Genomic DNA, 27,852 nt, shown 5'->3' with positions numbered 1-27,852 from the left:
TGTGTGCCGGGGGTGATACATGAAGATCAGACGGGTTTTGTCAAGGGGAGGCAGCTGAACACTAACGTGCGAAGGCTGCTAAATGTGATAATGATGCCGGCGGCAGAAGGAGAGGCGGAAATTGTGGTGGCATTGGATGCGGAGAAGGCCTTTGATAGGGTTGAATGGGGGTACTTGTGGGAGGTGTTGGAATGGTTCAGGTTTGGGGAGGGGTTTATTAAATGGGTGAGGTTGCTGTCCGAGGCCCCGATGGCGAGTGTAGCGACAAATGGGAGGAGGTCCGAGTACTTCAGGCTCCACCGTGGGACGAGGCAGGGGTGCCCCCTGTTCCCCTTGCTTTCTGCGTTGGCAATTGAGCCTCTGGCCATGGCGCTCAGGGAGTCGGGGAGGTGGAGGGGTCTGGTGCGGGGTGGGGAGGAGCACCGAGTGTCGCTGTATGCAGATGACTTGCTGCTGTATGTAGCAGACCCGGTGGGGGGAATGCCGGAGGTGATGAAGATTCTTGCTGAGTTTGGGAGTTTCTCGGGCTATAAGTTGAACCTGGGCAAGAGCGAGCTGTTTGTTGTACACCCGGGAGATCAGGAGGAGGGGATTGGTAGGCTCCCGCTAAAAAGGGCAGTGAGGAGTTTTAGGTACCTGGGGGTTCAGGTGGCTAGGAGTTGGGGGACTTTGCATAAGCTTAATTTTACTAGGTTGGTGGAGCAGATGGAGGAGGAATTTTAAAGGTGGGACATGCTGCCGTTGTCGTTGGCGGGTAGAGTACATTCCGTTAAAATGACGGTACTCCCGAGGTTTTTGTTTTTGTTTCAGTGCCTCCCCATTTCCATTCCGAGGGTCTTTTTTAGGAGGGTGAATAGCAGCATCATGGGATTTGTTTGGGCGCACGGGACTCCGAGGGTGAGGAGGGTCTTTTTGGAGCGGGGGGGGGGGCTGGCGCTGCCCACCCTCTCTGGGTACTATTGGGCGGCTAATGTCTCGATGATACGCAAGTGGGTAATGGATGAGGAGGGGGCAGCATGGAAACGGATGGAGATGGCGTCCTGTGGAGGCACGAGCCTGAAGGCACTGGTAACGGCGCCGTTGCCGCTCCCTCCAACGAGGTACACTACAAGCCCGGTGGTGGCAGCTACCCTCAAGATTTGGGGGCAGTGGAGGCAACACAGGGGGGAAGTGGGGGGCTCGGTGGAGGCCCCGCTGCGGGGGAACCACCGGTTTGTCCCAGAGAACATTGATGGCGGGTTCCTGGGGTGGCACAGGGCGTGCATAAGGAAGTTGGGAGACCTGTTCATTGATGGGAGGTTTGCGAGCCTGGGTGAGCTGGAGGAGAAGTTTGAGCTCCCCCCGGAGAATATGTTCAGGTACCTTCAGGTCAAGGTGTTTGCTAGGCAGCAGGTGGAGGGGTTCCCTTCGCTGCCCCCGCGGGGGGTAAGGGATAGGGTGCTTTCGGGGGTGTGGGTCGGGGATGGGAAGGTGTCTGACATCTATCAGGTGATGCAGGAGGTGGCAGCGGCGTCGGTAGAGGAGCTGAAGGCTAAGTGGGAAGTGGAGCTGGAGGAGCAGATTGAGGAGGGGACATGGGCGGACGCCCTGGAGAGGGTGAACTCCTCCTCTTCATGTGCGAGGCTTAGCCTCATCCAGTTCAAGGTACTGCACAGGGCTCATATGTCCGGGACGAGGATGAGCAGGTTTTTTGGGGGTGAGGACAGGTGCATTAGGTGTTCGGGGAGCCCAGCGAACGATGCCCATATGTTTTGGGCATGCCCGGCACTGGGGGAATTCTGGCAGGGGGTGGCGAGGACGGTGTCGAGGGTGGTAGAGTCCAGGGTCAAGCCAGGCTGGGGACTCGCGATATTTGGGGTTGGGGTGGAGCCGGGAGTGCAGGAGGTGAAAGAGGCCGGTGTTTTGGCCTTTGCGTCCCTAGTAGCCCGGCGGAGGATCTTGTTGCAATGGAAAGATGCGAGACCCCCCAAGCGTGGAGACCTGGATCAATGACATGGCGGGATTCATTAAGCTGGAGATGGTCAAATTCGCCCTGAGGGGGTCGGGACAAGGGTTCTTTAGGCGGTGGCAGCCTTTCCTCGACTTTCTGGCTCAAAGATAGGGAACTAGGTCAGCGGCAGCAGCAACCCGGGGGGGGGGGGGGGGGGGGGGGGAAGGGGGGGGTTTCAGGGGGGCATTGTTTATGTCAATTTAATTTATTGTTAATTTATTTTGTTGTTTATTGGGTTTGGGGGGGTGGAGGGGTTCGTTATATGCGTTGTTATGGGTGCCGGGGGTGTTTATTATTGTTATTGTTATTATTATTATTGTTCTGTTGTTATACATTTTTCAAAAATCTCAATAAAAATTATTAAAAAAAAAAAAGAAAAGATAAAAAGGATCCCAGTAGTATTGTCACTGTCGCATTATGTGAAGTCGCCATTGTCCCAGGAGGAGAGCTGACTGGTGGTGATTTAACCTGAGGATCACCACACCTCAGGTGAGGGCCAAGGTTGAGAAGACCGGCCTTCATGAATAACCTCAGCCGGTGGAGGAATTGAACCCACACTGCTGGGCTTGTTCTGCATCACAAACTAGCTGTCTAGCCCACTGAGCTAAACCACATTATGTCATTCAGTGTCCAGAATGAAATGTTCAAATGCATACAAAATCACTGCACAGCAGGTTATATAATCCTCTGGGGATGCTGGCACAATAAGAGTTAATTTTATAACCGTAAGGGTTAATTTTCCTGTAAATTGTTTGCATTCTCAGTTTGTATTGCCAGTACTTTGTTGAATTTAGCAAACATAACATGCTGTATCAAAATGTTCTATCAGTAGGATCAGGTCAAGATGCCCCTTTCCTGCTGAACCAACAGAGTTTGCATGTGAAGGTTACAGATCAATATCGTTGATGCAGAATCAATTTGTCAAAAGTCTTCCTCAACATAAATATTAAAATATGTATAAAATGCATTTCCACAAGAAGAGCATAGATACGCTGGAAGATATGTTGATTTTAACTACCTGTTGAAATTTTCCCAATTGTCATTTTATCCTCTTGTTGGACTTATGTAGGGTTCAATAGGTATGCAACTTTTTCAGAAATTGAGCAGATGAAACTTTCTCAAAATCACATGTTAAATTTGCTCTTTAACATGTGACACCTAAGATGTGTCAGGCCCGAAACCCTCGATGTAGAAATCTGTATCTTGTCATGCTCTAATGACACATGTAGAATCTTCTTGTAAGAGTATTTCGTTCATAAAGTTTGCATTTTGGGGCATGGAAAATTGACAGAGAAAAGGAGGCTGCATTTGGCCATCATCAGCCTCAATATAATATCCAAATTATATTAATCAGGGCACAGTTCAAATTGCATACCTGAAGAGCAAGCTTTATCCCTGTTACTCAATTCACCACACAAAATGAGCAAATAATTAATGCAGTGTCCTTCCTTAAGCTAAGTTAATATTAAGATTCTGATTTTTCATCAGATCATTGAACCTTGGTTATAGATTTAGTTTCAGTTGCTATGAAGTGCCACTTATGTGTGCAAAAGGGCAATTTTTTCCCCCCAACTTTCTTGCTTGCTATCATTGTTGAAGTTGCAGCAATTAAAATACTTAAGATGGGAAATGCTTTGCGGGTATTTCATATTATTACATAAGGAAGATAAGTTCATGTTGGAATACCAAATCCAGGTGCAACAACACCTGATGTACTATCTATAACTAACAGTATCCTATACCTACAGCATGTACTTACAGACAATTCTATCTGGGCATGTCAGATGATGAGTTATGTGTATGTTGCTTCAGCTTCTATCTCACCAGACAGTTGCGATTCATCATATCACCTCTCCAGACTGACCTATGACCTACAGAGGCACTCCAAGTAAATATGGTTACCCTAGCATTGAGATTTAATTCTACCAGATACTTCCATGCCACTAAATTGGACATCTGTTAAATCGGCCAGTCAGTCATCTATTGACGCACCATTCAGGGGTAATATTTTTATCACATTCCTTGTGAAAGGCGACAACATCTGGACAGAACTTTCCCCATTATGGAAGGTTGACAAGAGTCCAGGGCTTAGGAGATGGGTATCCATGTACCCAGCAGGACTCCCAAGTGAGCAGAAAGTGATGTTGTTCAGTTTACATGAAGTTGGCGTGTGAGACTATTGAAACACCATGATAAGTAAATACAAGAAGCATCTCTCATATGTCAAACCTGTACACGCCAGTACTTAACTTCAACTCAGAATCCCCTTTCCAGGTACAACATTTGTTTGAAAGAATAGCAGTTATTATTTATTGCTGGCGGTTTAACTGAAATTCCTAATGTTTGCTCAAAATGGAGGAGTGAATTGTAGACAACAGAAACATAGAAAATTGGAGAAATAGGCCATTTGCCCTTCGAACTTTCCCTACCATTTAATATGATCATGGGTGATCCTCTATCTCAACACCATACTCCCTTGACACCTTTAAAGTCTCGAAATCTAACTATTTCCTTCTTAAATATATTCAGTGACTTGGCCTCCACAGCTTTTGGATTGAGAATTCCACAAGTTCGCCAGCCTCTGAGTGAAGAAGTTTCTCCGCATCTCAGTCCTAAATGGCCTACCCCTTATCCTGAGACTGTGATCTCTTGTTCTAGACTCTCCAGCCAGACAAAACAACATCCCTGCATCAAGTCAGTCCAGCTCTTTCACAGTTTTATACATTTTGATTAGATCCCCTCTCATTTTTCTAAATTCCAGTGAATACAGGTTTAGTCGATCCAATCTCTCCTCATGAGACAATCCTGCTATCCCAGGAATCAATCTGGTGAACCTTTGCTGCACTCCCTCTATGACAAGTATATCTTTCCTTAGATAAGGAGACTTAAACTACCACTACTTAAACACTGCAGAAACAAAAATAAAAAGATTACAGCTCAATTTAGGTCAACTGCATTGATAAATGTGGCTGCTGTCCCAGGAAATTAGTAAGAAGTATTTGTCCCTGTTAGGCACTTCAAGGTACCAGGAGAGTGGTGCACAGAATGAGAAAGGTGAACGCACAACGTGCTAATAATGTTTTCTGGCCAACATCATGGGAGAAAATGAACAAAGATATGCCAACATAAATAAAATGCCATGATTAAACTACACTCAGCCCACAATTAATTTGAAACAAACTGTAATTTGGGCATTGTTTTGGTAATCTAAAATACTGTAGTTATTTTGAGGTCTTGACAACTTCAAATCATGAAATTTCTATTGCGTAATGTAAACTGTAGACTTCTTGCTGCCAAACAGGGATAATGCCTTTTGTTTACCTTGTTTACCACGAGGTCCTGACGAAGCAAGTTCAATAAATTCACCAAACCACTTCATTGCTACTGACGTACATTGAAGGGATCTGTTCCAGTTACATCTGTCCAGTCAAAGCAGAAATGAAGTGGCTGGTAATAGTTTTAGTTTTCATTTATCTTACAGAATCTGCCATCAGGTGAGTGGTTTCTGAATTATTTTAAGGTTATTGAAGTGAATGCAGCATTCGCTGACGATTCCATATCTCCAACTATTCATTTGAATGGAAGTAAACTCACAGATGGAACTTTTCCAGAAGAACGGATTAAGTCTGATTTTGAAGGTATATTATAAATTAATGAGCTGGTAGTTGATATTCTTGTCTTGCTTGCTTCGAAGGCACTAATGCATTTCAGTAAGAAAACAAGACTGTTGCTCACAGTGTGAGGAAATTGAATATAGTTACATAAAATGTGGCATGTATAATCATTCCTTCACCTGGTATCCAAGCCTTGCAAAGGCTTCTGTCCTTAAATCTGGGCACATTTGAAGTAGTGCTTCAGTTCATGTTTCTCAGATGCCACAACAGTCACGGGTGCATATTTTATACCAATGCAATCAAATAAACTGAAATTACAATTGTCAGCCTGTTTTTGATGGTTGGATCCCAAACTCAAAATAGTGCCTGTTCGATCAGCATGAGAAATAGTGAAAATTTAAACGTACTTCTGTTTTCCACCCGCTGTTATTTTCAGTTGCGTAACAACAATTTGAATTTGTCAGTGAATATTGGGCACCGTGCATTCGTACGTAGGCCTTTTGTTTGGAATTTGTTTCCACACACATGGTTTAAAGCAGGGGTGGGCAAACTTTTCCGTGCAAGGGCCACATTCAGAAATTCAAAATTCACAAAGGGCCGCATAGTATATTAAGTAAAATAATTACTTCACCCGGTTATGATTCTGGGCGCCTCATATAGAACATAGAATAGTACAGCACAGAACAGGCCCTTCGGCCCTCGATGTTGTGCCGAGCAATGATCACCCTACTCAAGTCAACGTATCCACCCTATACCAGTAAGTAACCCAACAGCCTCCCCCCCCATTAACCTTAAAAAAAAATTTAAAAAAATTTTTTTTTTTTTTTTTTTTAATGACTTGGTGGGCCGCAGAAATACCTTTGGCGGGCCGCATGCGGCCCGCGGGCCATAGTTTGCCCACCCCTGGTTTAAAGTGTGAGAAATGTTTATGTCATTTACGTTTATTAGTAAAATCTGAAACAACATCGAATCAAACATGAGTTTGTAAGATCATTCAAGAATGCACTACTCATTGCACATTTCAAAAAATGTAATTGCAACCAAAGTATCGAACGTCATTGGCAAAAGCATCACAAGTGCAGCAGGACGGGGTTTATGGACATGGGGCGGGTTTCTCCCTTCTGGGGACTAAGTCCCCACGCCTGCCGGAAATTGGGCGAGAATCACTCCAGACTTTTCCCTCGAAGGTCCGGGTGATTCTCCATTTTCCAGGGGGCTATGTCCCGCAGCTTTGGCTGCCGGACGGTCCCTGCTAGCCAGACCGCGCAGCCGCGCATGCACACAGCGTTTGCAAGCAGGTCTACGCATGCATGTGGCGGCCTATCTTGGTGTGGGCGCCGCCGACATGGCGGAGCTACACAGTGGGCCCGCGCGAAGGAAGGTAGGTCCTCCCACATCGCGATGGCCCCCGATCGTGGGCCTGGCCATCACTGAGGCCCCCCCTGGAGACAGATACCCCCCACCAGGACAACACTGCGGCCGCAGGTCCCACCTCCCGCCAGGTGGTATCACATGTAAACCACACTAGCGGGAGTTCGGCCAGTCGACCATGGAGAATCGCCGCGGGGGTTTGTTCCAATGGCCCCCCCAACCGGCACTACGTCGACTGCGCGCGCGGGACTGGTGAATCACGGAAGCACCGTCGCGCCGGATTTCCGGCGTGAACGGCTATTCTCCAACCCTTCGCTGGTTGTGATTCCCGCCCATGCATTTTGCATCTGCCGACCTGACCAGGTAACCGAGGGTCGGCCTATGCAGAATAACTGCAAGAGGACCAAGAGTGGGAGTTCCACCAGCACTGGTGAGGGTTGTGGAAAATGTAGGAGAGGTGCAGAGCAAGACGGTGACTCTGTGCTTAAAAGGCTGCATGCTATTAAAAGACTGTGCAGTCTCCTAGTAATGGGACTGAAATAGCTGGTGCATTCACAATGGGTTGAAAACTGACAAATTGGAATATTTTAAAAAGTCAAGTCACAAGGAATAAGTGAGAAGCAGTGTACAGGTGCAAAAAGTAATCAAAAATCTAATGGAATGTTCGCCAAGTGATTTGGAATATCAGATGAGCTCCTTTTACCTACCTGAGAATATATCGACCTTGGGAGATGTACAGAACAGAATTGTTGGAATACCATTGGGCTTAAATGGTTTTTTATGAGGCCAGGGATTCGATAAGGAATTTAATTACTTTTTTTACCTGTGGACTAACGTGCATTATCTGTGTACAAGGGCACCAAAATCTTAATACTCATCCACAGCTCTTTGTCTCTCACTGTTTAGAAAACATTGTGATTTATTGAAATTAAAGTGGATGACCGCCCACTTCCCCACAGAGTTTCTGCCAATTTTGCCCGATCAATTTATGAAATTATTTCCAGAACATGGAAGAGGGCACAATCTTAAAATTAAACGTAGAAGTGAAATTGGGAAGCCTTTATTCACCCACAGGGTGGTAGAGATTTGGGGCTCTTTTCCTCAAACGATGTGGACTCTGGTCAATTGAAGATTAAGATTTTTATGAGTTACGGATCAAAGCTGGGTAATTGAAGTTGAGGTACTCATGATCTGAAGGCGGTACAGCCCTAGGAGGCAGAATGGCCTATTTGTGGTCCAAAATTCATTGGGTCAGTAAAGGTTATTCAGATGAGTAACAGGGCAGGCAAATGAATCAGAGAGAAACAATTCCTGGTGACAATAATCATGTAGTGTCTGTACTGCATGGCACCATGTTCTTTGCCTCAAAAGCAATGTCACTTGATAGCATTGATGTCAAGTGGTTCATATCTTGTACTGAGTACCAGCATGGAAGCCTGCTGTTGTAGGTCCTTGCTCCCTGGAACCTACCATTGCTAGTATCTATTACACAGCCCCACTGAGGTGGGGACTTCTTTAGGCAGCTAACATTATGGATTCTTCCTGCTGAAGAAGAGGACATGAAATGCCAAGGAGTGCCAAGCCACAGAAGTTCTGCCGATATCTGACACTTATTGAGGTCTTTTTGGTTTTACAACAACAACAAAATAAACAATGTACATGAATCTATAAACATAGTGCAAAAGCCGGCTTCCTCCCTTCCAGGTCCCCCCTTTATTAACCCCCTACTCTAAGCTAAACTAACCCCCCCCCCCCTTTACTGACGATTAATTTTACGCAAAGAAGTCGGCGAACTGTTGCCACCTCCGGGCGAACCCTAACATTGACCCTCTCAAGGCGAACTTGATTTTCTCCAACAGAGAAAGCCAAGTCTCCGACTTCGGGGGCTTTGAGTCCCTCCAACCTAATAGTATCCGTCTCCAGGCTACCAGGGAAGCAAAGTACAGAACGTCTGCCTCTTTCTCCACCTGGATTCCCAGGTCTTCTGAGCAAATCAGGTGGCAAATCGCCACCTCTGGACTCGGTGCCACCCATGTTTTTAACACCATGGACATGACATCTGCAAACTCCCGCCAGAATCCCCTAAGCTTCGGACATGACCAGAACATGCGGACATGGTTCGCTGGTCCTCCCGCACACCCTAAAGAACCTGCTCATCCGGGCTACCGTCATGTGAGCCCGGTGAACGACCTTGAATTGTATCAGGCTGAGCCTGGCACATGCTGTGGACGCGTTGACTCTACTCAACGCGCCCGCTCAGAGACCATCCTCTATCTCTCCTCCCAGCTCCTCCTCCCACTTGCACCTCAGCTCCTCAGTCTGCGTATCCTCTGACCCCATGAGTTCCTTATAGATGTCAGAGACCTTCCCTTCTCCCACCCTCACTCTGGAAACTACCCTATCCTGTATCCCCCTTGGTGGTAGGAGCGGGAAGGTTGAGACCTGCCTCCGTAGGAAGTCCCGCACCTGCAGGTACCTAAATTTGTTTCCCCTCGCCAATCCAAATTTCTCTTCCAGCTCCCTCAAGCTAGGAAAGCTCCCCTCCTTAAACCTATCCCTCATCCTCTCAATCCCTGCTCTCCGCCATATTCCCCCCATCCATTCTTCCCGGGGCAAACTAGTGATTATGACAAATTGGAGACCGGACCGATGCGCCCTCCGCTCCCACGTTTCCGCCATTGCCCCCAGACTCTCAGGGCCGCCGCCACCATGGGGCTGGTGGAGTACTGTGCCGGCGGGAATGGCAGAGGAGGCACCGTTATCAACCCCCCAAGCTGGTGCCCTTACATGAAGCCGCCTCCATACGCTCCCATGCCGACCCTCCCCCCACCACCCACTTCCTGATCATGGCTATATTCGCCATCCAATAGTAGTTCCTGAAGTTTGGCAGCGCCAGGCCGCCATCTCCCCGGCTCTGCTCAAGCATTCCCTTTTTTACTCGCGGGGTCTTGCCCGCCCATACAAAGCCAGTGATCACTTTGTTGACCCGTTTAAAAAAGGACCGCGGAATGAAGATGGGGAGACACTGAAACACAAACAGGAATTTCGGGAAGACTGTCATCTTCACTGTCTGCACCCTTCCAGCTAGTGACAATGGAAGCGTGTCCCACCTTCGCAAATCGTCCTTCATTTGGTCTACTAGTCGGGCCAGATTTAGTTTGTGCAACCATTTCCATTCCCGCGCCACCTGGATGCCTAGGTATCGAAAGTTTCCCCCTACTAATCTAAACGGCAGTTCCCCCAGTCGCCAGCCCCTTCCAGCCTCAGTGGCTCTCAATGCCATTGCCAACGGCTCTATGGCTAACGCGAACAGTGGGGAGAGGGAGCATCCCTGTTTCGACCCCCGATGCAGCCTAAAATAGACCAATGTTGTCCTATTCGTCCGTACACTTGCCACAGGAGCCAGATACAGCAACCTGACCCAGTCAATAAAGCCCCACCCAAATCCGAACCATCCCAGTACCTCCCACAGATATTCCCATTCTACTCGATCAGAGGTCGTCTCTATGTCCATTGCGACCACTACCTCCACCTCCCTACCTTCCGGGGGCATCATGATCACGTTTAACAGCCTTCTTACATTGGCCAGCAACTGCCTTCCCTTAACAAACCCTGTCTGGTCCTCCACAATAACATCCGGAACACAATCCTCAATCCTAGAGGATTAGCGTCCACATTCAATAGGGATATTGGCCTGTAGGACTCACACAGCTCCGGGTCCTTGTCCTGCTTCAGGATCAGCGAAGTTGTGGCCTGTGACATCGTCGGAGGAAGCATCCCTCTCTCCCATGCCTCATTGAATGTCCTCATCAACAGCGGCCCCAATATCCCAGAGAACTTTTTATAGAACTCCACTGTTGATGTACCATCAATTGAACGCGAGACGAGTTGCTGTACAAAAGTATGGCTTTAATCAGCTAGATGTTAGCCCTGCGGTCGATTACAGTATATGGACGACCGCCGGGAGTATTGGGTATTTATACCCCACCCTGGAGGCGGGGTTAACTCAACCTCTCGACCAATCGGGGAGCTGTCACATGACTGGTCTCAACCAATCGGTCGAGAGGCACATGATCGACCAGGGCCAATTGTAAGCCGGTGTTCTGCACCAATGGCAGGCAGCTATGCTAATCATACCACCACAACTGTGTACCCATCTGGCCCTGGGGCTTTACCCGATTGCAAAGCCTTCAGCCCCTCCGCTATCTGTTCGATCCCGATCGGTGCCCCCAGCCCTTCTACCAGCTCCCCGTCCACCTTCGGGAAATTCAGCCCCCCTAGGAAGTGCCTCATCCCTCCGGTCCAGGTGGGGGGTTCCGACCCGTACAGCCAACTATAAAACTCCTTAAACGCCTTATTCACCCCTGCTGAGTGTCTCACCAGGTTGCCGTCTCCATCCTTTACTTTCCCTATCTCCCTGGCTGCCTCCCTCTTTCTAGGCTGCTGTGCAAGCATTCTGCTGGCCTTCTCTCCATGCTCATAAATCACCCCCTCGCCTTTCTCAGCTGCTCTACCGCCCTCCCTGTGGTTAACAAGCCGAACTCCGCCTGTAGCCTCAGCTGTTCCCTTGAAAGCCCTGCAAACCCCCTGTCGACCTGTAGTATCTCCTTTACCAGTTGGTCCGTCTCTGCCCTGTCCCATTTACAACTCCGTGTCTGCTTGGCCCACTGTAAAATACGCTCCTTATCCAAATACCTGTGGAATCTCACCACCATTGCCCTCAGGGGGTCTCCCATTCACAGTTTCCTCGTGAGCGCTCTGTGAGCCCTGTCCACCTCTAAGGGTCGGGAGAATGCCCCATCCCCCAGCAGCTTCTCGAACATGTCCGCCATGTATGCCCCAGCGTCCGCTCCTTCGGACCCCTCTGGGAGCCCAACGATTCTCAAGTTCTGCCGGCGGGACCTATTCTCTAAATCCTCCACCTTCTCCAGGAGCTTCTTCTGCTGGTCTCTCAGCATCCCCACCCCCAACTCCACCGCAGTTTGATGCTCCTCCTCGTCAGCCAGTGCCTTCTCTACCTTCTGGATTGCCCGATCTTGGGCATCCAATCTGAGCTTCAGCCGCTCAATTCCCTCTTTAATCGGGTATAAGCAGTCCTGCTTCTGCTTGGTGAAGCCTTCCTGAATAACTTGCATAAGTTGATCGCTGGGTCGACAAGCCACAGCTCCGGTCATCCGCCATGCAATCTCCTGCTGCAGCTTCAGCCCAAGCTTTCTCTGTCCTTCTGTTTCTGCCTTAATATCTGACACTTATTACCACAGTTTCCACTTCACGTGCTGTTAATTCAACTTTGGCCTGATACTTGGGATAGAGTAACAGGAGTCCCTGTGCCTTCAGTAAGTTCATTAGAATGTATCATTTGTTCTTATTTAATGTCTCCAATCTCTTTAACAGCCACCACCTTTCTCAGAAGAGATCCCACAAAGTAGCTGATTATGATCAAATTCTGATCAGTAGATTCAAGGAAGTAATATTGTTTGGATCTTCCAGAGCTGCAAACAAGGAGACTTAGAGAACATAGAACATAGAACAGTACAGCACAGAACAGGCCCTTCGGCCCTCGATGTTGTGCCGAGCAATGATCACCCTACCCAAACCCACGTATCCACCCTATACCCGTAACCCAACAACCCCCCCTTAACCTTACTTTTTAGGACACTACGGGCAATTTAGCATGGCCAATCCACCTAACCCGCACATCTTTGGACTGTGGGAGGAAACCGGAGCACCTGGAGGAAACCCACGCACACACGGGGAGGACGTGCAGACTCCGCACAGACAGTGACCCAGCCGAGAATCAAAGTATCAAAGAAGGTTGCTGAAGAACAGGATCCTACAATGCCCTCTACCAAAAGCAACATTAGTGTCATTCATCTAACCCATCATTTCCATGCACTTAGCAGCTCAGAGACACATATTCAAGGGGATTCAGGCTGAGGAATGGCCATTGACCTGCCCTCATCTTCCAGGTGCACCCCCAGCAGTGTCCACTGGAAGCCTCTTGGGAGTTGGCCACCATTTTTATAATGCCAACAACCCTGGAGGCAGACACTTAACTGTTTGCCAATGGGGAAATGTATTCCCAAGCCACACTGCCTGCCGAAATTAGCTTGCCCCTCACTTTCAGGGACTTCTGCCGCCTACTTAAACTTCGACCCTGGGTCTCCGAAAGAAAGGCAGCCTCCATTCCTCGAGACTCATAATCTTTTAGCAGCTGTCTCCATCTCAGATCTCAGTCCTTCTGGTGGGACATAGAGGAAATCATGGAATCGTGGAATGGTTACATAAGGAGGCCATTTGGTCCATTCATTCTATGTCAACCCTCTACAGAAGAAGACCGAGAGGAGATCTGATGAAAGTATTTGAAATTATGAGAACACTGATTTAAGGTGATTGGCAAAAGAACCAATAGTGACATAAGGAAAAACATTTTTACGCAGTAAATGGTTGGAATTTGAAATGCACTGGCCATGACTTACCGGTGAGAATAGCGTTTCTCAACTCTCACTCTGGTGGGGTGGGACCTGATAGAGCCAATAATATTGGCTCCACAGAGATCAGAGTGCCACCTTTAAAGGGTGTCCTGATCAGTGCTGGAATTAAGCTCCCCTGAATCCGCCCCTCCCCCCTCACTCCACACAGACACGGAAACCAGTCGCCCCCATAAGCATCAGGGCGATCCACTCCCACCACCACCACAGAGGTATTGGGGAATCCACGTGCACACCCCCCCCCCCCCCCCCCCCCCCCCCCCCCCCCCCCCCCCCAACCACCACACCACCACTGTGGCAGCATCATAGGCACTCTCCCCTTCACAGACATCCCCCACCCCATAGATATTGCTACCCCCCCCCCCTTTACAGGCAGGCCCCCTCCTCAGTTCACAGACATTGGCCCTTATCCCCCACCATACATATGGGGACTGCCCATAGCCCTGGCCCCTGGCAGAGGTTGGGCATATTGCCCACTCCTCCCGGAGCATATACTTACCTTGGAGTCCCCAGTGGCATCCCCTCAACTGAATTCTGTTCTTGTAAAAATGTTGTAAACCTCGCCGATGCAGTTTGAACATTCAGTGAGAGGGGTATCATGCAGTGGAGAGGCTTGTCAATAATGTTAAAATTTATTTAAATGAAGTTCCCACCCTTTGTGAGCAGGAACCTGAAACATCACTGACAAGAGGGCAGCACGGTGGCGCAGTGGTTAGCACTGCTGCCTATGGCACGGAGGACCCGGGTTCGCTCCCGGCCCCGGGTCACTAACCATGTGGAGTTTGCACAGTCTCCTCATGTGAAAATGAAATGAAATGAAAATCGCTTATTATCACAAGTAGGCTTCAAATGAAGTTACTGTGTCAAGCCCCTAGTCCCCACATTCCGGCGCCTGTTCGGGGAGGCTGGTACGAGAATTGAACCGTGCTGCTGGCCTGCCTTGGGCTGCTTTAAAAGCCAGCAATTTGGCCCTGTGCTAAACCAGCGTGGGTTTCACCCCCACAACCCAAAGATGTGCAGGGTAGGTGGATTGGCCACGCTAATTTGCTCCTTAATTGGAAAAAAAGAATGGGTACTCTAAATTTATTTAGAAAAACATCACCGACGAAGGGCGGAGAAATTTGGGAAATGAGATCTCGCCGGTGCAAGATTTTTCTGATTTTCAAATTAATCCAAGACACTTAAAATTTGTAACAGAATATACAATTCTGAATCTGAATGACCTTGTGACCATGCACAGCCAACATTACACAGAATGGACCATGGTTCAAATTTCACAAATAAACAATGGTTTTTCAAAAACAAAACCCCACAAAACTACTAACTTCATATACAACACTCTCACTGGATTTTGTACCTGCATCGCTGTTTACGCCTGTGGCAGGCACAAGCTCAAAATTCCACCCGTGATGTGCAACATGCCATGAGTAACATGGATTTTACTTAGGCCATACAGAGGCTGGCAAAAGGAAGCAGACCATTAAGGGGCTGGTGTGTGTTGTGTTTGGTCCCTTGTACTTTATGAAGAACTTGGCTGAAAAATAACATATTTTAAAATTGTTTTTTTTGCTGATGCTTCTTTTTTCAAGAGTATACAAAAAATGATAAATTTGTCTGCTTATAAATAAAACCAGATGTGCGTCACAACATTTTAAACATATTCGTATATGGCATCGATGGCTAAGCCATCATTTACTGCCAATCCCTAATTGCCTTCGCGAACATATATGTTTAGAAAGATAGCAATTTAAATGAGTGTTTTTTGGCATGTCAAACTCTTACATTAGTATTCTGGGTTAGTTATTTTACAGGAATGATTTGTCCCTGATATCTTTTCAACTATTGCTTTATAGACCTTGGGGTTATTTTTAATAGCAATGTTACAGTCTGTCATGCTTTCAAAAATTAAATGTTTTAAAAAATAAAATTTAGAGTACCCAATTCATTTTTTCCCAATTAAGGGGCAATTTAGCGCGGCCAATCCACCTTGCCCGCACACCTTTGGGTTGTGGAAGCGAAACCCACGCAAACACGGGGAGAATGTGCAAACATGGGTTTGTGTGAAGATATGCTGAATTCCTTATGCCAGCTGATGCTGTGAATGAATGAGGGTGAGAGAGATGGATAATGGGGAAATGTTAACTCTGACTATAGATGCCAAGATACATCAACATAAATTGTCCACGCCGACACCTGCCTTTCCCATTGTCATGTGAGAGTAACTTTAAGAAATGGGTGTTTATAAATAGGTGTGTATATATATCTGTAGTGAGAGTACCTTTAAGAAATGGGTGTTTACTACTTAGTGTTGTCAGAGAGTGGGTGGAGCTGGGCTGCCTGTCAGCTTTTTACTTTCATTTTAGGCTGTTTGCTGCAGGGTGTGTTTTAGTTTAGTTTTCAGAGCTGGATAGCTGCAGTCACAGCCAGAAGGTGTATTAGAGTCTCTCTCTGTAACCTAAAGACTGTAAATCGATCCTGGTGATTTAAAACTAATAACAGTGATTTTAACCCGATGTGCTTCTGGGAAAAGGTGTTTTAAGTCTTATGGATGTTAAAAGTAAAGCTTAAAGGATGACTTAATGTTGTATTCTTTGAGGGTTGTATTTGAATTGATGGTTGCTAAGATGTTCACTGTATGTTTTAAAAAGGTTAACTTGAGTTCATAGAATAAACATTGTTTTGCTTTAAAAAATACTTTTCGATTTCTGCTGTACCACACCTGTAGAGTGGGCCGTACGCACCCCACAACACAATCTATTAAAATTTGTGGGTCAGGTGATACACTTTGGGGTTCTCTAAACCGTGGCCCATAACACCATCAAATAATGGTGTGTAATGGTGTGCAGTCTAAGATGATGTCAGGGAAGGGAGAATATTGGAGATCAATTGAAAATTCTGAGTTGGTAGCATTCTAATATAATGGAAGAATGAAGCTGCATATTGTGATCTGTAATTTGCATTTGTTCAAGTGTGAAGTATTTAATTGAGAATTTAATTCATATTACAGGATTCCTCTAATCCGCTTTAAGACAATAAGAAGAATCCTGAGTGAACGCAACAAACTTGAAGAATTTCTGCTGCATCACAATTCAGATACCTTTCCCCGCAAATACAATAGTTGTTATCCTTCTGAAGTTTTAATGATTCGTGATGTTGGCGTCACGTCTGAGCATTTATCAAATTATATGGATGTAAGTTATTGTTAACATTGATTGAAGATAAAAAGAGCTGTAAGTGCCAAAAATCTGAAATAAAAACAGAAAATGTTGGCAAGAGGAAAATTTTAAGCAATCTTGGTGGACAATCTTCATCAGGACCTGGGGCAATTTAATTTCCCAGAGGGGTCCTCGATCAAACATAGAGCCATCAATGTACTGTAAAGTCTATAGTCCCAGATGATCATAGGTTGCTTTCCCCTTTGAGTGAGATAGCTGACTGGTGGTACTTTAACCTGAGGATCACCACACCTCAGGTGAGGGGCAAGATCATGAAAGCCGGGTCTTCATGAATAACCTCAGCCAGTTCAGGAATTGAACCTGTGCTATTGGCGTCTCTCTGCATCTCAAACCAGCTGTCCAGCCAACTGATTTAAACCATTGTTTTTTTCATGGCAACATCTCAGCCAATCAGAGTTAACACGCCAACCAATCAGCACCTCTTTCTCCTGTAGCATCAATTGTTGTGATCATTTGAAATTTTGCACTTTTGTGTTTGTCCTGATGATAAGAAGAAACACTTCAGCAACATGTCTCTATTTTCATCAATAAAGGAGGAACTCCCTACCACAAGGAGTAGTTAAGATGAATAGCATAGGGGAAGTGAGATGAGAACTTTTAGATAAGCATGAGGAGAGAGGAATAGAAATGTTTGCTTATAGTGTTTGATGAAAAAGGGTGGGAGAAGACTCATTTGGAACATAAACACTGGCACGGACAGTTGGGTTAAATACAAACATATGAAATAAGAGCAGAGGTAGGTCATTGAGTCCCTCAAGATGGATGATCTGCTTGTGTTTTGAGTTCCACATTCCCCTTCTCTTGCCTAACAAGAATCTACCTACTGCTGCCTTAAAAATATTCAATGACCCCGCCTCCACCACCTTCTGAGGCAGGGTGTTCGAACGTCACACAACCCTCTGAAAAACAAATTCTCCTCATCTCTGTCTGAAAAGGGTGACCCCTAATTTATAATAGGGGTTGAATTAGCACAGGGCTAAATAGCTGTCTTTTAAAGCAGACCAAGCAGGCCAAGCAGTGCAGGTTCAATTCCCGTACCAGCCTCCCCGAACAGGCGCCGGAATGTGGTGACTAGGGGCTTTTCACAGTAACTTCATTTGAACCCTACTTGTGACAATAAGTGATTTTCATTTCATTTCATTATAATAATAATCTTTATTGTCACAAGTAGGCTTACATTAACACTACAAAGAAGTTACTGTGAAAAGCCCCTAGTCGCCACATTCCGGCGCCTGTTTGGGTACACAGAGGGAGAATTCAGAATATCCAATTCACCTAACAGCACGTCTTTAGGGTCTTGTGGGAGGAAACTGGAGCACCCGGAGGAAACCCACGCAGACACGGGGAGAACGTGCAGACGCCACACTGACAGTAACCTAAGCCAGGAATCGAACCTGGGATCCTGGAGCTGTGAAGCAACAGTGCTACCCACTGTGCTACCGTGCCGCCATGTTCTGCACTCACTCACATGTCCATCTCGTTAAGCCTATTCAGGAACTTCTATACGTCAATCAAGTCACCCCTTGGGTGTTTCAGCCTATTTAAAAAAAATTATTTTAACGGGATGTAGGCTTTGCTGGCTAGACCAGCATTTGTTGCCCATCCCTAATTGCCCTTGAGAAGGCGGTGGTGAATTTCCTTCTTGAACTGCTTTTGACCTAGTGGCACTGAAGGAATGATGATATATTTCCAAGGCAGGATGGTGTGTGAAATGGAGGGGAACCTCTAGGTGTGGTGTTCCCTTGTATCTTCTGCCCTTGTCCTTCTAGATGGTAGTGGTTGTGGGTTTGGAAGATGCTGCCTAAGGTGACTTGATGAATGCCTGCAGTGCATCTTGTGGATGGTATTAACTGCTGTTACTGTGCATCGGTGGTGGAGGGAGTGAATGCTTATGGAAGGGGTGCCAATCAAGCAGGCTGCTTTGTCTTGGATGCTGTCAAGCTTCTTGAGTGTTGTTGGAACTGCACTCATCCAGGCAACTGGGGAGTATTCCATCACAATCCTGACATATGCCTTGTAGATGGTGGACAGGCTTTGGGGAATTGGCTTGAGTTACTTGCCACAGAATTCCTAGCTTCTGACCTGTTCTTGTAGCGACAATATTTATATGGCTAGACTAGTTACGTTTCTGGTCAATAGTAACCTTCAGGAGGTTGACCTTGGGGGATTCAGTGATGGTCACACCACTGAATCTCAAGGGGTGATGGTTTGATTCTCTCTTATTGGAGATAGTCGTTGCCTGGCACTTGCGTGGCACAACACTTACTTGCCACTTGTCAGCCCTAGCCTGGATATTGTCCAGGTCTTCCTGCATTTGCACGTGGATTGCTTCAATGTCTGGGGAATCGCGAATGGTGCTGAACATTGTGCAATCATCAATGAACATCCCCATATCTGTTGGAAGGAAGGTCATTAATGAAGCAGCTGAAGATGGTTGGGCCTAGGACACTTCCTTGAGGAACTCCTGCAGTGATGGTGAACATTATGCAATCATTAGAAAACATCCCTACTTCTGACCTCGTAATGGAGTGAAGGAGTTGCTGAAGATGTTTAGGTTAGGATATAGTACTACCTGGAGTGATTTTCTGGGCCTCAGATGATTGACCTGACCTCCAGCAGGCACAATCATCTTCCTTTGTGATAGATATGTGCTGTACATATTTTGTAAAGAGAATTAGTGACTGTAAATAGTTTTACGCACAGCTTATGTTCAGGCTCCTAATGGATTAAATACTTCTCTCTCATATTGTGCTGTTGAATGCATTGGAGACAAAGTGAGTTCCAGGCTTCCATACTCAAGGTTGTAATTAAGATGCTGCTATTGTATAACTCTGAAGTCAAACTGGCTCACAAGAATGATATGAGATCTCCTCAGAAAAGCTGTGCTATATCTTACCTAAGACTGTAACTCAAATGACTTCAGAATCCACCAGGTGCTGGAGCATACCAAGGGCAGGTTGAGAGGGAAGGGGGAAGACTGTCCTTTTTGCTGTCAATTGGATGTTGAGAAAAGTAAATCCTTGTCACAAGAAAGTGAATACAAAGTAATTCAGTGCACTATTTGAACTTGACAATCTTGAAATTCAATCCCCTTAGAATACATAATCTTCAGGGTGGCAAGGTTTAGGGAATAATGATATACATTCACATTTCCATTTGAATGCACAAGGCTAGCATTTGGCAAAATCCCAATGCTTATTGTTTTCACAACACTCCGGTTTGGAAATATCCTGCACCTGCAAAGTTGTCATGGTCAATATGGGCCTGTAATTGCTGAGACATTTCTAAAGAAAATATTTTATGATTTGAACCAGCTTAGTGAGCAATTGACTTGGGAGTATTATGCAATTTTCTCCCCATCTGGGGTTCCCATCAGACATGGGTATAACCTCAGCTTGTGTAAAGGAAGATATATTGTTTCCATAATGCAAGGACATTATAAACTTAGATTTCAATGGGGGCAATTATGAGCCGTCTCTGTGGGTGGAATTCTCCACAAAGGCCGATGCCGTCATGAAACCCGGAGTGTTTCACGACGGCGTCGGAGGCCGCTCCTCGCCCCCTATTCCCCCCCCCCCCCCCCCCCCCCCCCCCCCACCCCCAGGGGGCTAGGAGCGGCGTTCCATAAATCTCGGCCGCCGAGCCTTGACGCTGGCGTCAAGGCGGCGCGCCGAGAATGACGCGGCCGGTGGCACCTAATGACGTCAGCCGTGCATGCACAGGTTGGCCGGCTCCAACCCGCGCATGCGCTGTTGCCGTCTTCCCCTCCGCTGCCCCGCAATGCGTGGCGGGGCGGCGGAGGGGAAAGAGTGCGTCTCTTGGAGATGCTGGCCCGACATGCGGTGGGCACCGATCGCAGGCCAGTCCCCTTCCGAGCACAGCCGTGGTGCTTGCTCCCCTCTCCGCCCCCCACAGGCCCCATACTCACCTTTTGCGCTGTGTTCACGCCGGCAGCAACCAGGTGTGGTTGCCGCCGGCGTGAACAGGTCGGGAACGACAGGCCGCTCGGCCCATTTGGGCCGGAGAATCGCAGGTCGCCGTGAAAAACCGGGGGGGGGGGGGGGGGGGGGGGGGGAGAATCGCACCCTGTGTGTCCGAGAAACTTGGCGCAGGCTTAAAATCCAGAGAGAATCGGAAAACACGGCATGACGGGCTTTGGAGTCCCTCCCCACCCCCACCCCGTGGAGTAGTGCAAATTGCACCGCACAAGCCTGTTAAGCCTATTGTCATTAGTGAGTACGGGGGATGGGGGGGGGGTCAGTCACTCATTCTTGGGGGGAAAGGCTGCCAGCAGGATTTACCTTCCATTCACTTTGGGTTGCTCCTTGCTTTAAGAGAGTTGGGAGATTGGCACGCAGGCATTGCTTCCTGTGTTCTCCTTGTTGGGCTTATGGCCAAATCACAGCTGAGGGTGTGCCCGTCCTTAGTGGGAGCTGGAAAGTGGGTGTCAGGAGGTGAATACTGAGGGTCAGCACTGGGGGTGACTGTGAGGTAACTGGGTGAAGCTCCATGAGAAGCCAGGCTGGAAGGGCAGAATTGGTGCCTCAGGAATAGTTTGCATCCCTGCCTCATGATTAATGAAGCGCAACTAAATTGTGCATAGAACCCCACAATCTGGCAGCACTCTTGAGGATCAATAGGTTGAGCTCCATTGAATGTCAATTACACTTGTCTCTCAGGAATAAATGTGTGGAGGTGTGAAATGGGAGAATGAGGGTGCACTCTAAATGTGTGGTTGTTATGCTTATTGCAGGCTTTAATCAGTTGCGCCTCATCAGTCACAAGAGGCATTCAATTGATTGGAATGCAATTTCACACTTCATTGGCACCTCAACAGTGCCAATGAGATATGTGAAGCTAAAGAGAGCTGCCACTGATTTGAGTCCCAAGCACACTCGGCGACTGAGGGGATCATCATCCGACCCAGCTGTCTACCCCTCTACCACAGCTAAATTCAGGTGGGCTGTCCCTGAAGAGGGAGCATGCGGTGTCCACCAGCACCATCGAGGCTTTCTGTGCAGGGACTGCGGTGCCTCACTGACTTTTTTTTTTCAATTAAATTTTTCTTTTCAAAGTACCCAATTCTTTTCCAATTAAATGACAAGGGGGTTGGTTTAGCTCAGTGGGCTAGACAGCTGGTTTGTGATGCAGAACAAGGTCAGCAGCACGGGTTCAGTTGCCGTACCAGCTGAGAATTCTGAATTCTCCCTCTGTGTACCCGAACAGGTGCCGGAATGTGGTGACTAGGGGCTTTTCATGTCTTTGCAGTGTAAATGTAAGCCTGCTTGTGACAATAAAGATGAAATAAATAAATAAATTTAGCATGGCCAACCCACCTACTCTGCACATCTTTGGGTTGTGGGGTCGAAACTCACGCAGACACAGGGAGAATGTACAAAGTCCACACGGGATCTTTCCTCATGCCGGGTCAGGCTTCGGAGCTCCCACATGTGCCCTCTCATGTCAATTGTCCTTGAGTTTGTCCAGGGGAGGTACAGATGGGGAGAGTGTAGGCGGGAGTACAGCCAGGTCAGATAGTTGAGGAGTGGCATGTGTGGGACTGGAGTGGGAGCAGGGATGTGAGGAGCAGAGTTAAGACTAAGGTGGTGGTGGTGGCGGCAGCTGGGGGTCAGGGGGAGGAGAAGAGGGCCCCGTCACCGGTGGGAACCCGCGAGGTGACTGGCTGAGAGATCACCTTGGGGCTGCGAGGGGCGTGTGAGGGATTGCAGTGAGAGACTGGAGGTGGAAAACCTACCCTGGCTGCATGAAAAAGGTCACCCATCTTCCTGCCATTGCTGCTCCAGCTTCCTCTGGCGAATGCTGGCACTCACCAAGGCAGCTAATGCCTCCCAGGCAAGGGTGGAAAGCCTGCTGGCGGGCCGTCTCCCAGATTGTGGGTAAAGGACTTCCTGCCTCTGCAACACAGCATCCAGGAATCTGGTCAGGACTCCCTCTGTGAAACAGGGCGTTGGCATTCGTGCTATCATTCCCTTTGAATAAACCTGGAACAAGTGCTGGACAGTGCTGAGAAGCTTTTACATGGATCTCCCCAGTGATTGCAGTGATTACGTTTCCCCAGGGCGAGTGAATCAGAGGGAGGGCTCCAAGAGCCTGGTGTGATTCTCGAGGGGGGAAAAGAACCCTGGGCGCGATTCTCCCGACTTACGAAAAATTGGAGAATAGCGGGCGGCGTAAATTTTTACGGACACGCTGGTCCGACGCCCTCCCGCTATTCTCCCCCCCCCACGCCCGCCTCCCGACACGAATCGCTGCCCGCCGTTTTTTTACAGCGAGCAGCGATTCACTCCTGGCCAATGGGCCGATTTTCAAGGCCTTTATGGCCGTTTTTACAAGCGTATAACACACCTGCTCTGACCATTCGTAAAAACGGCCGGAAGTCCCGTTCTCGGGAACCATGGCACCGATTGGCACTGCCGTACTACGGCCGTACCAAGGTTGCCATGGGCCCGCGATCGGTGCCCACCGATCGTGGGCAGCGGGTACTTACCCCGCGCACTCTTTCTCCCTCCGCCGCCCCGCTGGATCCATTCGCGGGGTGGCTGAGGGGCATACCGGCCCGCGCATGCGCGGGTTTCACGCATATGCGTGATGACGTCATCCACGCATACGCGGGTTGGAGTCGTCCAATCTGCGCATGCGCGGCTGACGTCATCTGACGCGTCAGCCGTCGCTAACTTTGGCTAGCGGGTTTAACGAAATGCGTTAAGCCCGCGATGCCAGAGTTCACGGCCGCGCGATGCTAGCCCCGACCGGGGAGATGAATCGGTTCCCAGTCGGGGGGGGGGGGCGGAGGCTGGCGTCAAACGCGCCCGTTTTTGATGCCAGCTTCCCGATTTTTCGTAACTCGGGAGAATTGCGCCCCCTTTCTTTGAGAGGCGTAAGATTCTGTGAGCAATCCTGTCGATGAGATTCACTGTTTTTCTCGCCGGGACTGACACTTTGTCATTTTCTGATAAGGTTCTGCCCAATATTTCTAATGATTGGAGGGAGTAATCTTTAAACCACAATATGTTACAAAAATAATTTAACCCGCTGGAGAATGAAGATCTGTGAACGTGTGCAAACATGTGCATGTCAGAGCTCGATTGTTGAGTGCAATATACGGACATCATAATCACATTGTAAAGATCAGAATCTTACAGGATGCTGTGGATATAACAAATAGACAAATCTTATGCATTAAGTAAATTATAATATCCAGGCCATCTTCGTATTTTGAGCAATTGGTTAGGATTGCTTTGTAAGTGGAATTTAATGGGGGAAAGAGGGGCAGTAAGTTGGTGATCATCCACTTTTGGGTTCAAAACTGATAGCATGCATGTAAACGTGCCAGAAGTAGCCCGTCTTGAGAACAAGAGGCAAATGAGGGCAAGCTGCTGCCTGCAGTAGCACTGAGAAGTTGGGAGAGCTTTCCTGTTCCTCTCCACTGCACATCAAGGTATTTTCTATAAACATAACATTTTCCTCCCAAAACATTGCCCCTCCCCGAGAGAGGAGATTAGAGAGCCAATGTTGTCCACTAAAACAAAACATGTCTGACTCCATAATGGTTCTGACAGAATACAGCCTCCTTGAATCTGCCAAAAGTGGTCTAATGCTCGGACATAGCTTGGAAACTGATTTGTGCTGACTGGAGCAGGCATTGGGCCTGTTGCACACAACTGTTGCTGTCTAGGTTTAGCCAGGTGGCCTTGTTCTCAAGAAATTCCGTCACTGTATAATATTCACAAAGCCCTGTAAAGTCACAGACATGTAACTTTGCATTTGGCTCACCTTCATCAGCTCATCATTTGTATCTTGCTACTACGTTCAGTTACGGATCCTGTGCTGCTCCTTCTCACTCCCAACAAGGGATCTGGGACTGCTTAGATTAATCAGTAGTAGCCCGAGATTGGACAGAGCGAGGTCTGCCTGAGGTGGGAATTCAAAAAGTACTTAAGATGAAAATAGATTGCAGCTGGTTCAAACCAGGCAGCTGGAGTTCTTGAGAAGTGTGTGTGAAGACAAGGGAATACGTTTGCAATAATACCTAGGCATAAAACTGGTCAATGAAGCTCAGTCACCCAATTTTCATTTTCATTTGTCCAATTCACGAAACCAGTTTAATTTCCAAGTGATAAGGTAAAAATCAGCCCCGATGAGTTAATCTGAGAATGAGAGGTGAGTGTAAATAAGGAGTAAAATTAGGAAATCGGAAGATAGCATTAATAAATGATCTTTAATCAGAAGGAACACAAACCAGCATGGAAGATTTACTTCTGGAAGTAGCTGAGTAGCATCCAATAAGAGATTATTAGGTGTTTTGAATACTTAATATACTGTAAATAATTAAAACGTTACCATGGTTTAATGTTGTTGTGTTTTTGAACACTTAGGCCCAATATTATGGAGAGATTAGTATTGGAACTCCACCACAGACATTTACTGTAGTGTTTGACACTGGCTCATCGAATCTCTGGGTGCCTTCATCCTACTGTGTCAGCGAGGCATGCCGTGAGTAAAACCAGTTACATTGATTTGTATTCTGTCAAAACAAATGATTCTGTTTGATTTAAAACAAAAAGGTGTAGAGTTGTGGTATGTTGCAGGTTTCAAACCAACAGCATATATGGCAACCCTGCTTTTCTTTTCATTATCATAGCAACAAATCTGGATTCTGTTTGGTCAGTCTGGAGCTTCACCGAGCAATGCTTGTCAGCGTATACGTTCCACCTTCATGTAAGGTCCATACTTGTTTGTTTCTTTAGACTTCCTGGATAGAGAGGAGGCCCTTCAGCTCCATGAACCAGTTCTGCTACTCAATTAGATCATTTAGCTGCCTAGGCTCTGTAACCCATTGATACTCTCGCCGAACAAAGAAAAATATCCCAACGCCAGTGTTTGAAACTTTATGTTGAGAATCTGGGTTAGGAAATTGTGGATGAGAATAAAACCAAAAATGGCCTCAACCACCTTCCCCCTCTTGTGTGTTGGTCCATTAAAGTGACCGTATTGCCCTAAGCCTTCCTAAAATCAACAAACCCTGATGTTGGGGAAGATCCTGAATGTGAATATAATTAAACAACTTACTCACGTTTCCCACTCAAGTCCAATATCTTGTTTATGCTCAGACTGTTAAAATTCAGGCTCAACATTTGAATTCTAAGAGATTAGTGAAGCTGCACTGTTTAATACAGCAATGACTTCCATGTACTGTTTATTTGAATGTACATGTTGAACGTTGCGTGCTTATGCTATTGGCGGGATGTATTTTTTATTAGTAGTAGGATAAGCTACAAGAAGAGTGTATATGTGAAGATTTGTGCATTGTTCCCTTTCTTTGTTGATAAACCCGCTGACACTATGTCAACAAAAGCATGGAACTAATTTTGAAGGCATAATTTATAAGGAGAGAAATTTAAATGAACTGGTTTGGAAAGGCATGTAACCTCTGTCTCTATATCCTAATCATATTTCTGACATACTTGATGTGACCATCAATTCACTCGAGACACGAGAGGAAGTAAACTGTGGCTTTAATAGACTTACAACTGAGCCTGCCTGCGACCAGAAGAACTGAGGGCAGAGTGTAGAAAGATTTCCTTCGCTTCTGCAGCCTGCGGGTCGAGTTCTAGTCGATCAGGTTTGAGGGCTGATTCCATGGTGGTTTTTTAAGTCTATTAAATTGATGTGACCATCAATTCACTCGAGACACAAGAGGAAGTAAACTGTGGCTTTAATAGATTTACAACTGAGCCTGCCTGCGACCAGAAGAACTGAGGGCAGACTCACAAGATTGCAGCACTTTATACATCGGTAGTGGGAGAGGCCATGGGCGGAGCCAAGGGTGGAGCCCTGTACAAGCTCCTCATCTCCCCCTTCAGGCAGAGCCGCGCAACGGCTCACAGACAGAGCCCACAAGGACACAATGATATATAGTGTGAATTAAGCATTATACATTCACCACAATACCAGCCAAAAGTGAACGTTTCTTTAATTAACAATTCCCCCTAATTTTCTTCCCTTTAGAAAGTTCTCATTTATCCTGATGGAGTGTTCTAGCAGTGCAAACAGGCCTCCAGGACCTTAGCTAAGGGAGTATCTTTCAGCTCTTATGTGTTTGCCTGAACACCGATATTTGACAGACAAGGCATTGTGGATGGCATCATAACTGAGTCCAGTTCTTTCCTCACTTTCCAGCAGCAAACACTGGATAATTATCAAAGGTGATAGCCCTGGCTGCTATTTTCCCTCTTTCTCAGCTCAACACATTAAGGTTAATTGGCCGTCTTGGCTGAGATCAGCTGACTGGCCAATAGCATCATCAAACAGGACTGCAATTGTCAGTTTTCAGGATAGAAATACGAATCTACGAATTATAATTGTTTCTTGTTTCCTTTTTATAGAATTACATCAACGCTTTCAATCATTTTTCTCATCATCATATTCTCCCAGAGGAAACTCTTTTACCATACGATATGGCACGGGGCAACTTATGGGAGTGTTAGGTAAAGATAAAGTTACAGTAAGTTTGTTTAAAACTGTTATTAACTTGTAAAGAAACTCCGTAATTACAACAGGAGATGAGCACAGTTTGAATGAGCCCTGTATATGCAAATTAACTGTGACCCAAATGGGCCAAGTGTTTTTTCTTATTCCTACATCTTTGTCATCATCAATTAACATGTTTTTATTTAAAACAAATCTAAACTGGAGAATGTGAACTGTTAGATAATTGAAACATATCTCCACAGTTCTTTCACAGCTGTACTTATTTAATGTACTTATTTAATAAATTACGATAAATTTCTTTGCAGTCATATGTCAAAATGTTTTTAGTTTAGAATGAAATGAAAGTCACCACAGTCCTCGAGGAACATAGGCTGCTTTCCCCTTTTCAGAGACAGCTAACTGGTGGTGATTTAACCTGGAGGTCACCACACTTCAAATGAGGGGCAAGATTGAGAAGATGGGACTTCTTGGATAACCTCAGCCGGTACAGGAATTAAACCCATGCTGTTGGCATCGCTCCGCATCCTGAACCAGCCGTCCAGCCGGTGCTATGTCTTTTCGTCCGACGTCATTTCGTCCAACGACACTTCGTCCACGTCTTTTCGTCCAACGTCTTTTTGTCCGCCCGTCTTTTGGTC

At 46.9% G+C, this 27,852-nt stretch overlaps 1 protein-coding gene across 1 annotated transcript in view; it reads left to right on the top strand.

The window, feature by feature from the left end:
- Nucleotides 1-5,400: 5,400 nt before the first annotated feature.
- LOC119954998 (cathepsin E-B-like) overlaps nt 5,401-27,852 on the top strand; it is a 37,391-nt gene continuing 14,939 nt past the window's right edge. The window contains exons 1-4 of the mRNA XM_038780782.1: nt 5,401-5,484; nt 16,474-16,657; nt 25,099-25,216; nt 27,109-27,227. Of these exons, the coding sequence (XP_038636710.1) occupies nt 5,429-5,484; nt 16,474-16,657; nt 25,099-25,216; nt 27,109-27,227 (477 nt within the window). The 5' untranslated portion in view covers nt 5,401-5,428. The remainder of the gene's footprint in view (nt 5,485-16,473; nt 16,658-25,098; nt 25,217-27,108; nt 27,228-27,852) is intronic.

This window comes from Scyliorhinus canicula, chromosome 20 (assembly GCF_902713615.1).
Source record: "Scyliorhinus canicula chromosome 20, sScyCan1.1, whole genome shotgun sequence".
Taxonomy (NCBI): Eukaryota; Metazoa; Chordata; class Chondrichthyes; order Carcharhiniformes; family Scyliorhinidae; genus Scyliorhinus; species Scyliorhinus canicula.
This window is presented reverse-complemented; position numbering and strand designations above follow the sequence as displayed.